Source organism: Aythya ferina (genome assembly GCF_964211825.1).
Source record: "Aythya ferina genome assembly, chromosome: 5".
NCBI lineage: Eukaryota > Metazoa > Chordata > Aves > Anseriformes > Anatidae > Aythya > Aythya ferina.
Window position 1 is genome coordinate 37,417,345 of NC_140301.1, and position 15,948 is coordinate 37,433,292.

Sequence of the window (15,948 nt, forward strand, 5' to 3'; positions counted from 1 at the left end):
CTGCCTTGGCTATATTCGAAGACTATTACAGGTATAACACACTACTTCTCCATAATTAATTAAGGCATTTCTATTTCCTAAAAGATTAGTGTTATCTCTAGTTTGCATACAGGAGGTTAAGTTACCTGAGTTTAGATGGTCAATTGGTAACAAAAGCAGAGCTAGCTCAGACCCCTGCTCTACTCTCAGGAAATTTACCATGTCTCTATATTCAGCATCAAGCCTGTGAGACATACCCAAGCCAGAATGCACGAGGCATCCGGATGTAACCTTGTGAGACCTCATGTTTCAGGGACAAGATGGGGACTAATATATAAAAATCGGCAGATATGCCTGGAAGCTGTTTCCTAGTGCTCCCCTGCATGCTTCACATCAAACAAATCCCTGCTAAATTTTGTCCTTAACAACTACAACAATCACTGCATTATCTGAGGAAATTCCTCATCATAACAAGCCCTTGTGTGTTTTGTGTAATTCCTTTACAAATAACCTTGAGCCTTGTGCATGTCCTCTTAATATCTCAGGAGAGGATCTCAGTTTCTCCTCCTCTCTTCCTCTCCTGCCTGCCCTCCCCCAACCCCCCAAATTATCTCTTGCTGTCTTCTGGGTGGTTATGTTTAATCTCAGGATTAGGCAGCAGCCTGCAGTTTGCCTTGAACATCTTATCAGCTTCCAAGAGACATTTACAGGGAGAGAAAGACTCTGTTTTTGATAGCAGTAATTGTATTTAGCTTGTAAGATACAAGGCTATTTATCTCATGGCTGGGAAATCACAGAGGGAGAGAAAGAAATTGTTGCTGATAAAACCTAAATAAAACCAGAAAGAACGAAGAAAAGAAAAGAAAAGAAACAACACCCTGCTCAAAGTCTCTCAAGTGGAGGGATACGGTGGAAAAGGGACTTTGAATAAAAAGGTCACACCACTTTGGAAGGAGACTGAAAATATCAAGGGAAAGGTGATAAATGGCTCAGGTAGGACAAGAAATGACCTGTTTCAAAGGAGGCTATGAACTCTAGTTTGGCAGTCATGTAAAACTCAAAGAATTTGATTTGTAGAGATGTGAATAACCGTTTTTAGAGATACTGAGTACCAATACTCCATTTAAAGACAGATAAAGCTGTGAACAACTAGCATTTCTGACAATAAAGTCAGTTGTTATTTTTCACAGAAACTTCCAACTGCACCTATTATTAGACACAAGATATCAATACAACACTTAATATTTAAACCAACCTCAGTTCCCTTGCTTATTAAGTGCCCTTCCCTTTTCACATTTATAATATTCAGCTTCCTCTCCCTGAAACAGCTCACTTCTCCTTTCCCTCCATCCTAAAAGCCCTGTAAAATTCCTGATGCTCACGTAACTCAAGTTCTGTTTGGTCTACTGTACTGCTGCATGTTTTTTGCATTCTTAAAATCCCTACAATAATTTTGGGTAGGTATTAAGGAAAAAAAAAAAAAAAAGTTATCATCCCATTAAGACACACTTAGCACTTCGTTGAAGTATCCAGTGGTCTTGGACCACTCCATCAGCAGAACTAAAAAAAAACACATCTCCATCTGTATCTCTTTAGTCATAGATGTCTAGTAACAGAAAGATAAGGTGGAATCATGCATATTGTTGAATTGTATCAAAAGGGGATAATCAACATAAATATTTTACTTGTTTCCACCACTATGATTCCTTCTCTACAGTTAAAACAGATGAGACACGTAGTATCCATTAAATCAATACACAGATGTAATACATCATTTCAGCTGTCCCAAAACTAACCTTCTAGGTAATTTTCTCAAAGATGAAGGCGATAAGGTGAAAAATACTTTTAAAATGGGTAGTCACTAGATTTTTTTCTAGAGCTTCTCCTTTCATTTAAACAAAACACTGTAACCTTTGCCAAATATCTTCTGATACCACTGGAGTGGAACAATGTGCTGGAAAACCTCTTGAAAGATCATGTAGAAACTCAGCCAATTTTCTTCCCTGCCTCACATCACCTCCCTGGTACTAACAAGCAATTGCCAATCTTTCCACTGAGTAAATGAAAGTGAGTATTGTTGGAAGAAAAACTTCATGCCCTTCACATTTTAGGTAGGTAAGACAACCTAGAGCACTATCATTTTAACGTGTGCTTCTGGAAAGCAATTTGTTTTAGGCAGCAGCAAGTGAGAAAAAGACTTTTTTTTTTTTTTTTTTCTCACAAACTCCTAAGGATGTAGTTCAGTAAAGACATTATACTGGCATAAAGCAGCCTTGCTGACAAAGCAAGTAAATTTATCTTCCCCAATCTCATGGCCACTCACTTTCGCAATCACGTGCCCTCTTCTCCTGGGCCAGTTACAGGGGGCATAGAATGCTGAACAGAAGATGTGAGCAGAAATAATAAATTTGACTGTTTAAGCAACATGAGTATGAGATGTAGTAATGAAAGAATGAACTCCATTGTCCAGCTCTAGCTCTTAAGGCATACTCCTTTTCATCAGGAGCATGCCTCCGAGGTGTGCCTCCTAACACTCTCTACATGCTACACTTTGACATACTGAAATGCTCTCAGGGAATGCAAACTGGATTCCTTTCAAATAAAATTAACACAGAAGATACACTCCAACTGTTCAGGGACATTCAGTCCTGGAGACCGGAACTAGTCTGAAGAAAAACCTCATCAGGGGCCTCAGAACCAACTTTTTGTTTTAAAGACATATTCTTCGGAGGCCACAGAAGTTGCCAGAGCAGTCACAAAGTCCCTGAAGTTCTGTCATTGAGATCTAACTGTCCAGCTTCCTAAGATTCCTCACAAATGTGTACTTGAGACAGAGAATGAAGTAGGGGCACAGAAGACAAAATCTTTTTCTTATATTTCATGCCAATAGAACTGCAAATTAATGTCATTTGAAAGGGCAGAGACTCCTAGAAGAAGACAGAGATCACTCAAAAGAATGATACGGGAGAAAAATATAAAATCTCTACTGGGTGACTGAACTAATGAATTCAGATAAGAATCCAGTTGTTTAATGTTTTTTTTTTTTTTTTTAAATGTATGGATAAAATTCAGGCTAAAATTCTCTCTCTAAAACATGCATTTCTTTAAATGACAGCATATTCCTGTCTCTTACCTCCCTTACTTTAATCTTCTCCTTTTAAGTATTACTCCAATGGAGACTTTTTTGTTGTTTTGTTTCACTCATACTTTCTCACTGTAAAGCTTCTCTACACCTAGTTTTGTTTCTTTTTCTACTGCAGAAGATGTAGTCATAGAGCATGGATGGAACAATAGCATGGATGGATGAAGGGGAACATCAGGCTCATTTCAATGTATGCTACAAATTTGGCAACATACATGTACAAAGTAATTCTTTGTGAACAGAGTGGAGAGGGAAAAAAAAAAAAAACAACTCACACCTCAGAACTAATGAAAACTTAGGCACTGAAGTATCTGTGTCAAGATAAAAAGATTGGTTTTTAACCCTTCTGGGAATTGTCAACTCTTTCCCAAACCTCAGGATTCCTGATTTGAATTCTTCTCACCAAATTTGATTGCCTCAAATTTTAAGGGTTTCACTGTAATCTGAAACAACATCATGTCAGAAGCTTCATCTGCTTTAAGTAGCTTTCCTGTCTTACTTTTATCCCAAATTGACTCCAACTTCATCACCAACAAGATTAAGTTAGATTTAGAGAAGGCTCTCAGCAACAACATAAAAGAAAGAAAAACATCCACCAAGTACATACAATCTGTTATCTGGAACATACACCAAAAGTTGAGAGCATGTGACACTGCAGAAGGGAGGCAGTCATTGAAAACTGCACTGTAGGGCACAAAAATTCATACGTATTCGTTAAAAAGGGTATACATACCCTGCCTGAGAAATACATTGCAATGATCAACTTCATGAACTAAGCATCAAGGAATTGGTTATCAATTCAGCCTAGGGATAAAGCCCATCTCCTTATTGCATGCTTGAAGGAGAGGAGAGAGAGCAAAACTAACACAAATAAATCATAAACGGCTCAACGGCTTTGCCTGAACTAAGTCACAACAGCTGAGCAGCAGACAGCAGTCCCACTGCAACTGCTGCTTGCTGTTTCTCGTTTCTCAAGAGCTTCGTCTCAGATACCTGCACTGGGTCACTGTTCAGAGTCTTATTGCCCAGGAAGAGAGACTCTGGTAGAATTGGAATGGTATGCACATTGAGTGATCATCTTTAATGACTGGGATTATTTCAGACCCAAAGCTTAGCCAAATTTAGCTTCAAGTTAATTCCCTCCTAATTTACAATTTATCTCTAGCCCTCTTCCTCACAAGAAAGCATAAAGCTTATGTTGCAGGTGGCTGAGATGTAATTGAATGTTATAAAAAACAAAATGTCAGCATCTGAATTGTAGGTTTGTTGCTTTTCTGTTTTCCTTCCAGTTCCTTGTCTTTTATACAAAGTTGCAAAAATGCATCTTTGGAGTCTTTGAATCCCATTGGGCTAATTTCATTTAATTTCAATTTAACTGAAGACCACACTTTAAGGAAAGCCAATATTCTCTCTCTGCTCATAATGAACATCAAACTTTTATTTGTACTTTCCATTGAGCAAGTAATTATGAGTCTAATGTACAATCCTTCAAAAGCTAATAAAACTCAGAGACGAGCATAGAAATACCATTAAGAATGCCATCCTGATGCCCGAAGTTAGCAGTATGTGTGATGACAAAGAAGATACTTTTACTATTTTGTCAAATTTGTGAACATTAGGCTGCTGCTCTGTTCAGGAAATTATGTACTTGTGAAATTGTTCATATTACAAGACAACATGGCATGCCCAAACACGCATGCGCCAGAAGTTGGTTTTTTAAACATTACATATAACAATATAACTGTCTCTTCCAGAATTGAATTAATTCTGCGTGTAAAATACAGGATTCCTTAGATATTATTGCACAAGTTTGATACAAATTGCAGTTTCAGCAGTCTCTAGCTGAAACACACTGGATTAATCAACCCAAGCACAAAGCTTGTTCCAAAGCTGAAATTCTGCTGAATATCAGTTTAATCTCTGTATGAAAAATATTAGTTGCATGTTTAGTCTGTGAAAGACAACAAAATATTCATTTCAAAAGCTCCTGTTCAGTTGTATTTTAAGCCATTACTTCCCCAGAAAACTGAACTAATAAGGTTTGGTTTCCTGTCGTTGTTGGCTTCTCTCACTGAAGGTTTTTGCAAAGCTGAGACATCTGTAATGCCTTTTCATTATATGGATATTCTGTCATTTAACGTGAATTGAGATCAAGACACAGATCTTTCCTCTGGGAAGGCTGGAATGTTGCACTCCTCTATTGGTTATTTTCACTAGCCATGTAGGACCTTAATTTTTTTTTTTCTTCAGAGTTTTGTCCCCTCTGTCAAATTTGGCTAAAAAATCCATTTGAAATCAACTGGAAAGAGCTAGGGAGAAACACGCACACACATAAAGTATGATCCCAAAGTCTTACTTTTACAGGGACGGGCTGAAAACTATATTCCCTACAAACAGCCAGAAACTGAAATACACACATGGAAAGGAAAAGGTGTGGAATGTAAAGGTGTCCTTTTCCCTTGGGGTACAACAGCCTATGCTCTATACTAACACAGAGCGTAAGATTAATGCTAATACTATAAAACCATACATCTTCTAATGAAAACACAGGACTATGTTAACCAAGGCAGAAGCAGAGGGTACTGAGGTATACTCCGAGTGTGATTTATTTTCCCTTTTAAAAAAGTCTCTAAAGCAATGTGATGAACATTTTGTTTCTTTACACCAGGGACTTACTACAACAAGTAATACAAGAAGAAAATTTATTCATGGGGTTTTTACTGTCTATAATTGGCTGCCAACAGGATCAGAGGCACTTTACCACAAAATAATTGATGAAAGGAGCAGAAGAAAGATGCTCAGTTTGGGCCTCTCCTAGCCACCCTATCCTCTCTAACCAATAGAAAGCAGAGTTAGAATCTAACTCAGCATGTTTGTCATTGCTTTCTTGGAAAGCTATTATTTCACAAAAATAATGATAATTATTAAAATGTACTCTTTTGCATATACAGCATCAAAACGCTGACAAAGTATCATATTGAATATGAAGTAGAGAGCACCATAGAATAGATCACTTGTATTAAAAACTTCCCTGTGCATTTTCTGTGTAAGTGGAAGAGATGAAATTATCCCCTTAGAGTAATTTATTAGTGTCTGAGGTAAACAGTTAGGATATTTCTCATTATTTGAGGTTAAGTGGCTCATGGGCAACTCCTACACAACCAGCAAATTGCCTTATGTTTATCAGTAAATTCTTCCCTCTTCTATCCCAGGTCAGTTATGAAAGGAAGAACTAGAAAAGAAAAGAAAGAACCTAGAAAGGGAGAACTGGAAGTTGCGTAGACTTAATACTAGAAAGCAAAAAGACTGTCACTTGATCTTAGACAACCAAATGTGAATAAGAAGTATGTGGCTACCCTTGGAATTGTTTTCTTGTGCTCCTCCTGCCTTTTGTAACCATCCACATCACCAAGACTCAGTTATCTTATATACTGTCAGCATCACATACAGCAATCAGTTTGCCACTTGGGGTGAGTTTGACCTTTTAACATGGTGACATGGTATCATAAGGTTGTGTATCACCAGTGGTGGGAGAACATATAGGACAGTGATTCAAAAGCCACTTGTTCCCTACTCCTAGCGTACTTGGTGTGATGAATTCCACAGAGAAACTGAATTGTTCCCCTGTATTTTGACCCAAAGTCGTCTAAGAGTTGACAGATTTGGCTAGAGTTTTATATAAGTCTCTATATCTGCAAACCTTAAAGAGTGAAAAATAGATGAGGAAAAATTGAGGCAAGCATAAGGTTCATTCAAATAGTTGCAACTTAATCTCTCACATTACAGTTCAGCTACATATCTATGTAGTCTGTATCTTATGACTGACTACGATGACTCTCCTTTTCATAAGGTTCATTCAAAACGTTTCTTGCTTCAATAGTTAGAAAACATCACAAGCAGCAAAACCAAGTTTGTTGTTGAATCAGATTTTTGACTCTCTGCAGACCCAGGATTCACTTAGAGACCTCCAAAACAGCATAAACTACATGTATCATACCACAGAGTTGTCATGCTTTACTCTTCCTATATATATAAAAAAAAACAAAACATTACTGTGTTTTCCAAAAGACAGAATATGCACCACTAGGCTCTGGTCAATTTATTGTTGAGATGAAGCAACAAAGATTTATATAGTATCTGGTTGTTGTTAAATGTTAGTTTGTAGTTACAGGCAGACAGAAAGAGAAAAGCAAAGACAAAAAAGTATGTACCTGTTGGATAGTGTTCATTCACTGGCCAGCTGTCAACCTGAAGAGTGGCGTTGCCCCCATTCCTGGTAAAGCGCACCACATGGTATTTGCCATCATTTACAGGTGTGCTTTCCTCTTTAATAGAGATGTCCACTGTACCAATATTGAAGACCACACCAATCTTGCCTTGCTCCTGAAATGAAAGAAAAAAAAAGAAAAAAATGTTTTCAAATTGCTGTCTATTAGGAGAACGTTCCTGGCCTATAAATCTCTAATGGGTAATTGTGCCAGTAGATGGCACTACAGAATACACAGAAGCATCATTTTGTGCTTTGACAGGATACATTTCATTGGCTCTGCTTCAATGCTAACATTGTCTTCTGCACTCTTCTTTACAGCTTTCACCTGAACATAGTGACTCATTTGCTCTCTTAAAACATCACAGAGGACAGTTGAGAAATCAGGCAATAAAACCAAAGAGATGTGGTGTGGAGGAATGGTTAAGTGAAGTAGGTCATGTGAATGTTGAGCAACTAGGAGGTCGCGAGCTAACAAAGTATCGAACGCAGCTCATATGAGTCTGAGAAAGTGCGTAAATGAGTCTGAGAAAGTACGTAAAATCTGGGAGGTTTCAGGGAGGTTTCAGGGAGGTTTCAGGGAGGTTTCAGGTACAAGGACATGATATCTGTTGGTGGTCTGGGAAAGTACTAACTGTGTTATTTCGGTTGATGGGAGTGGGAAACTAGCTGATAAAATAGAGAAATGCACTAACCAATCATGAGCTTAGCTTTTGCAATATGTATGAGCTAATTATATTGAATTAGATAAAAGACGACTGAGCTATCCAATAAATTGAAGTTCACTGATCACTCATATTGAGCGTCTGTGTCTTCCTTCCATCGACAACAAATGTCCTCGCAACAATGTGGATATATAGTTACTTGAGCAACAATTCCACTGATTAGTTATTCTCTCGTTCAATTGCCATCTGAAATGCAGCCACAGGCAGGCTTTAACTCAACTGTTTCACAAACAGACTAACAGAACAGAACAAACAGCCCCCACCCCCAAACAAATAACCATGGGATCCAGCAGGGTGAACAGAGGTACAAGGAGGAAAGAACTAGAAGGTAGCAAAAATGTATTAACCAACTTTGACTACCTGAGGGATGCTAATTACTCCTAAGCCAAATGGAAAACATTCCAGACTTTTGAAGGATGGGCTGCAGTCTTTTACTTTTTTTACTTTTTACTTTTACTTTTTAATATCACACACTCCAAGCAACGACTTACTAATAAAGCAGTCCCCTGCAGTGTTCTCCCAAAACTTTCCACCAGCCATTGACTAAATGGCAAGAGCAGATGGATGCAATTTTACTGATCATAACACATTTTCCTGCAGCTCGCCCCATCTAGTTCCAAGCAATAACTAGATTCAATGACTTGAGGTTGTGAAAAGTGGACCCAAAGTATATTCAGGTTAGATAAATAAAATTATAAATATTAATTTAAAGGATGCCAGAAATTCCCAACAGTGTACCATATGGAAGCAACCAAAACACATCTTCAGGCCTTCAACAAGGAGGGGCATCAGTGTGCTGACCATCCATACCATAAAATTGGCATTAGCCTTATTAGCTGTTTTAATAGAAAAGTCAAGGAAGAAACAAAACCAGAGAGTGGATAACTGTCTCATATCTAAATATAACCTCTTCAAAGCAGACCTGCAGCATAACTCAGACTTTTTCTTTTTTTTTTTTTCTAATGCCATCCCCCCATTCTTTGAACTACAATACTGTTATCAGTTCAAAAGGAAAACAGTCCTGTAGTTAGAGGTCACTAGAAAACTAGACTGTGCTTCAATTACTTGGAATTTGCACTGTAATAGCATGCACCTTAATATTACTTTCTTTCTTCTTATAATGATAAATTTTAGATGTTACTATGTACATACTGGATACCAAGAGTCTCATGTTCATTCACACTACTGTGCTTTGGACTGACGTCTCTGCAAGATAACAATCTTTTTACCCTTGTAACAGAGGGTAAGTGGACTAACGCTCCCAGCAGATGCATGAACTCAGACATCATTTGAAAATAATCAAACTTTCCTCTCTTATGCTACCCCCAAAATACATGAGTTTTCACTGAGCAGAGGTTTTTTCCAAGCGTATTGGGTCTGGCTGGGATGTTAACTTTCCCTGCAGCAGTCCATACAGTGCTGTGCTCTACACTTGTAGCTAGAACAGCAGTGCTATCACCCCAGTGTTGTGTCTGCTGCTGAGCAGTGCTGGCACAGCATTGGGACTCTCTCTAACCCTCCTAGGTGGTGGGCAAAAAAGGGAGAAAAGAAACATCACCAGGGCAGCTGACCTAAACCAACCAAAGGGATATTCCGTACCATATGATGTCACACTCAGCAATGAAAGGTGGAAACAGGAAGAAGAGGGGAAGGGTGGGCGCTCGTTGTGAAAACGTCGGTTCTCCTCCTGAACACCGGCTACCTGCGTTGAGGCCCTGCTTCAAGGACGTGGTCAATCATCACTCACTTGTGGGAAGCAGAGGGTAATTTCTTTCTTCTGCACTTCCACATAGCCATTGTTTTGTTTTTTCTTTTTTCCCTTTTCCCCTTTCCATTTTTTTTCCCTGTAGTTAAATTGTTTATTTAATAATATTTTTTCTTTAATAATTATTTTTTTTCTTTAATTAAATTATCCTTATCCCAACCCATGAGTTGTTCTTTACTTCTTCCCCTCCTCATCTAAGGAGGGGGAGTGAGAGAGTGGTTGTGGTGTTTAGCTACCTAGCATGGTAAAACCACCACACCAAGTAAAGCTACTGCTGGCATTACCATTTTTTGACTTATAAAGTGATCTTGTATCACTGTGAGTGAATCTTTTGTGTTAATAAAGTGTCTCCATAGTAATTAGCAAAGAGCAAGTGATTACTTCTTCCTAGACAGCAGGACTCAAAGAATGTCTACTGACCAGGTCATCTGGTTACTGTCTCCATGTGTTTTGGCAAGGTGCTGCCTTATAAACAACCTCCCAGAGAACCTCTCATACTGCTTTTCAATCACCCTCAGAATGTCAATCATGTTCTCCACACTAGCACAGAGACCACTTAGAGTAGAGTCCACCTTGGTAAGTCTTAGTGTAAGCATGTAAAATGAAAAGCTACACCATGTCTAGTGGAACAGATAGCCACCACCACCACAGAGGAAGGGATTAAGAGGTATTCAGCAGAGAGAAAGATATGTATTTTCAAGCCCTACAGGCTGAATGAGGCAGAGATAAAAATTTGTAAATGGGGAAGGAGACAGTGAGAAGTTTAACTAATCTCCCCTGAAGAAAGAGAAAACATTTCTGATGTCCCCTTTGATGAAAATGAGATAGTGCTTTTCGCCATTCCCTTCCCCAGGCTTTAAGGGCAAACCTAATTTAAAGAAGTAGTGATAACCCATGGATAAGAGGATAAACCGCAAAGGGGAAGATTCTGGAAGAGAAGGACTGCAAACTGAGCCCCAGCTTGTGTTACTGCATCCCGGTCTGGGCCCCCAGCACAACAAGGACCTGTTAGAGCAGGTCCAGAGCAGGGCCATGAGGATGATCAGAGGGCTGGAGCACCTCTCCTATTAAAGAAAGGCTGAGAGAGTTGGGGATGTTCAGCCTGGAGAAGAGAAGGCTCCCAGGAGACCTCATGCAGGCCTTCCAGTACCTTGAGGGGCCTTATAAAAAAGATGGAGAGTGGCTACTTACTCAGGCAGATAGTTACAGCACAAGGGGGAACAGTTTTAAACTAAAAGGGGGAAGATCTAGATCAGATGTTAGAAGGAAATTCTTCAGAAGTTGGTGAGGCACTGGAACATGTTGCCCAGAGCAGCTGTAGATGTCACATCCCTGAGGGTGTTCAAGACCAGGTTGGATGGGGCAACCTGATCTAGTGGGTGGCATCCCTGCCCATGTCAGGGGGGTTGGAACAAGGTGATCTTTAAGGTCCCTTCCAACCCCAACTATTCTGTGGTTCTACGAACTGGCCCCTCAAGCTGCTAGAGAAAGGAGGGAAATGAGCAAACTGGTACCCTCCCCTACCCCAAACAGACTGCTGCCCACTCTCACAGCCAAGGAAACATACCCCTTCTCAAAGTAGCACAACACTTGGTTGCAACTGAGAAACACCCCCCCAAAAAAAAATGTGTAAAACAAATCACGGCCCTAATCAAAGGCTTCCTCCAGCTTTATTCAGTCCCTTCTTGGGCAGAGCTCCCTGTGACTAAGTTTTGCAGGAGCAGGACATTAAGCCAGATTTTGATACTCTTACTTGGACTGAGTAGGAGTTTGTCATGAAAATGGTTCCTTTCCAATTACCAGGACAAAACACAATGTAACACAATTATCTGAAAGCACGGCTATTGAAGCCAAACTGCACACACAGACTTCAAGATACAGTTTATTCATGGTATTTTATATCTCTAGGGCACCAGGCTCTCTCTGGAGAAAGAAAGAAAGAAAAAAAAAAAGACAAAAAAAGCAACCATTACTTTACTCATTCCTGTTAGAAAGAAGAAAACCAGAAAGAAAAACCTACAGCAAAGAACAATGACTACGGACACAGGGCAAATCCAGGATTTATTTTCAAGATCTCTTCATTTCCACAGTTTCCTACACTACAACACCTCATTAAAAGCAGCTTTTATGAAGACTTCTTCCTTCCTTCTAAATTTGAAAGACAAACATTACCATTAAAATTTAACATTTCATGACAGACATGACCTCTTTCATTCAATTTTCAGTACAGATAGTAGCTTTTTTTTTTTTTTTTTTTTTTTTAGCATTACCTGACATGCTGACCAGCAAGTATATGTCAAAGAAAGATTTACCTTTGAACCACTATGTTTACTTTGTAGTTAGAGGAAGAAAAATCCCAACCATCAAGGAAGGGAAAAGATGAATACAAAGGCACACAGTGTATGCAAGTTATATGCTCCAGAGAATTTTAATAGACAGCGTGTGTTTTTTCCTCCCTGCATCAGCATTCACTGGGCTGCCTGAAACACCTTCCATGAAAGGGTGATCATGTGTCCCCCAAAACTGCTGTCTTCAAAAGCCACATTGCCTTCTCCTCACTTACAGCCTTTTTGGAAATAAATTTCCACCAAGACTTCAGACAAATAATTATGATTATATAATTGAATGGTTTCAGATAAATTATATTGCCAAAATAAAGCAAAGTACTAAAAAGAATGTACAGGGCCTCTCCTTGGTGTCTCTATTCTACGCCACCCTTCCACAAGCTCCTGGCAGCAGTTGCTTGTTATATACATGGCTCCCAAAACATTAAGAACATCATTACGTAACACAGGGGCTAATCTATAGCCTGGGATCTGGAATCTCACTCTTAAGTGTTATTTTATTTTGGTCAGTGTTTTCTTTTACCTTTCCATGAAACAGATTCTTCATCTGTGAAAGAGGGGTAACGGTCACCTATCTTACCTTGCTTTACAAGCCCTGTAACCCAAACACATTTTCCTTAAACACTAATGACATTTTGATAATTTAAAGAGCAAACACAATTTGGAAATATGAAGCAGGCAGGATCTGATAATGGCCTATTAAAGCACCAAGGGCAATGTCTGCATCTCACTTTGGTGGACAGAAAGAAACCTGACTGGAAGAATCTGGAGGGCACTGAAGGAGCATGATATTATCCTTTTAGTCCAGAGAGTACTATCCAACAGCTTCACAATGCACTAGTTTGAGACAGAGATTGTGAAATTCCAGCCTTTTGGCACTGAAATCCTAACCTTTTGGCTGGTTTGTTATAGTGTCCTACCTCCCCTCAACCGTCTCATCCCTGAAAACAGCTGCAATCCAAGTGGGGCAAGGTCCTAAGCTTTTTTCAGCTTCTACCTTCAGCTCCTCTGAAACCCATTCCCTTCTTCTGAAGGGACCTCCAAAACATTTCTGAGGTTTGACATTTTCACAGGTAGTTTTTTTTTTTTCTTTTGTTTTCCCTAACCCAAGGAAGGATAGAGCCTGTCTGCATGCAAATACTTCATGTGATGTATGTTGTTGTGTAATTGTTGGCACTTCCCCCCCTCCGTGTGCCCTTGCATTTTTAAAGGCACCTATGTTTCTGTAGAAGATAAGATGGAAAGTCAAATGTGGGTGGCAGTAATTTTGTTAGATGAGCAGTTGCACTGTGGTAGACACCACATGCCAATAGCCACATATACTGTGTACTCTCAAAAGGGCTTTATCTTTCAGTCTTCTTAATCTAAAATTCACATCACCCAGACTGAGAGTATACAGCTGTTCCCTGTGTACAGAAAGGATTTCATTCCAAAAACCAAGAGAGAGAACCCCAGGCAATAGGACAAATCCTACTCTTGGCTGCATCGATATGAATCAATAGCAATTCTGCTGAAGAAACTCAGAATTCTTACTGATGCAAGCAGAAGCAGAGTTTATCCCAGTATCTTTATTTTGTTTTACTTCTTTTTCTGAAACTAAGTGCAAAAGAAAAAAAAATAAAGCATATCCTACAATTTCAGCAGGATTTCAAGTAACTGTGTTTTCTCACTCATTTTACTTTATTATTTTTCACAAGTCACAAGTGTGCAGACTGTTTCCTCCCACCCTGGCAGGTTCCAGCATGACTAGACCTCAGCCCAAACCTGGCAGACAATACTCCTAGTTACTGCTTTCTGAAGACCACTCCTGATTGTGCTGCTCACTTTTCCAAGCGACACATGCTCCTTCAGTAATACAACAAGCCTTTTGCCTTGTAGGAAGGTTTTGTAAACTTCCCCCTCCCAAACGCCTCATACGTATATTTTTAAGTCTGCTACCTTTACTTTCAGGAAAACTGTTTTTTTCTTACAAGCTCAAGCACTACTCTTCCTGGAATGGCTTCCTTCTGCATATGGCCCTCAGAATCGCAAAGAGAGCCAAAAGAGATCAAACTTGTATTTCTCCCTCTTTGGAGTTATTTTTCCCCCTACTTATTGTTCAAGTCTGTCTTTGCTTGGTTTCTTTTTTTTTTTTTTTTTTTTTTTTTAATGGGAGGGGTTGTATTTTTTTTTTTTTCTTTGCAAAAAAAAATGGATTCTGGATGTTAGCCCAGCTGTCAGATCACTCACTCTCTGTGGTTTGGTGGACTTTGCACAATAGTATTAAATGTAGTGAAGTATTCAGTAGAACTGAAGGCATAGATGTATATTCCTTGGAGGACATTCACGAGTTACTACAATGTCAAAGCACTTGATGTCAAAGTTCTTTACTGACTAGGAAGGGGGGGGTGAAAACCAGCATTGCACTCAGAGTGCCCTTCTGAGCTGCAACTAGAAGGAAACGCATGGCTGGACAGGCCTTTCTGGGATAAATATTTTCACTGAATTTAAGAAGGAGAAACACTAGAGCCTGTATTCAGTGCAGACATTTTTTTCTTTTTTCACTCTGGTTATATTTAATGCCATTTTTAATAGCACTTGGAACTAACTCTGAAATTGGTTTAATTAGTTTAATAACTCTACAGTTGGGTAAAGGGAGAGCTTACTGCCTGAAGTCTTCCTTTAACTAAATAAACAGCGATGGCAGGGAAGCCATGCTCAACGAGCGGCACAGCCATTTGGCAAACGTAAGAACCAAAAGTTGCAAATGTTGTTAAAGAAATGATAGGCTCACTCAACTTGGAACGTTTTGATCAAGGTTCAAGCACTTTATAGTTATCTTGAAACAAGAAAAAATATTACTGAGGTGACAAGGTGTACACAGGACAGCTAATTTGGAGTGATTTCTGTGTGATATTCTAAGAAGCATTAGGTCATCTTTTGTTTTGTACTGCTTGTTGCTGCTTCTTTAAGATGTCAAACCAGATCCACTAAATCCCAATTACGAATCTATTTATCAGAGAGAACAATATACATACAGGTCAAAATAAATAGCAATTATTACTCTTAAGGGCCATGGTTTTTAAAAGAAGCAATTCTCACAAATAAATAATTTATGAAGCTAAAAAGGACAATTGTTATCATCTAGTCTGCTCTAAAATTTTATGAGACCATATATTTTGCCTGAATTGATCCTTTTTTGAACTACAGAATATATTTTAGAACAACGCTCAATTGTGATTTGAACATTTACAGCTGAGGAAAGAATCATTACAGATCAGTCATTGCATTTGCTTCTTTGATAAGATTGGCCCAGTGTTGAACACAGTCAAAAAGGTAAGTGGTGTGTCAAGAACTATAAAGAAAAGGAACAGCAGACTAAAGGCAAATCTCTGTTATAATTAATGGTGTACCTTTGACTTTAATTTCTGAATACAGTACGCAGATCTGTACAAGCTCAATCAGAAAAGAAAATGAGGAAATATAAAAGGTTCAAAACCACCAAACTTGAAACGGTATATATAAAAACATAAAAAAAACCAGATGTTTTATTTTTAATAACTCAACTACAAATACATAATAAAATCATTTGGTAATAAAATTTAAGCAAAGGAAGTACATTTTGAGACAGTACATAACTGAACTGTGCAACTCACTCTCACAGGTTATGTTGCATGCCTAAGATACATTCAAAAATAGACAAATTAATGGCAGGAAAGTCAATCAAGAGCTATTGAACACAACAG

General features: G+C 38.8%; 1 protein-coding gene across 26 annotated transcripts in view; it reads right to left on the minus strand.

Moving 5' to 3' along the window:
* The window catches only part of NRXN3 (neurexin 3), a 979,419-nt gene that overhangs the window by 129,938 nt on the left and 833,533 nt on the right, over nt 1-15,948 (minus strand). For all 26 annotated transcript variants that reach the window (XR_014693677.1, XR_014693678.1, XR_014693679.1 and 23 more), the window contains one exon: nt 7,333-7,504. Coding sequence is in view for 23 of the 26 variants with exons in the window: in XM_084521425.1 (XP_084377551.1) it covers nt 7,333-7,504 (172 nt within the window). In the remaining 3 variants the exon portion in view is untranslated. The remainder of the gene's footprint in view (nt 1-7,332; nt 7,505-15,948) is intronic.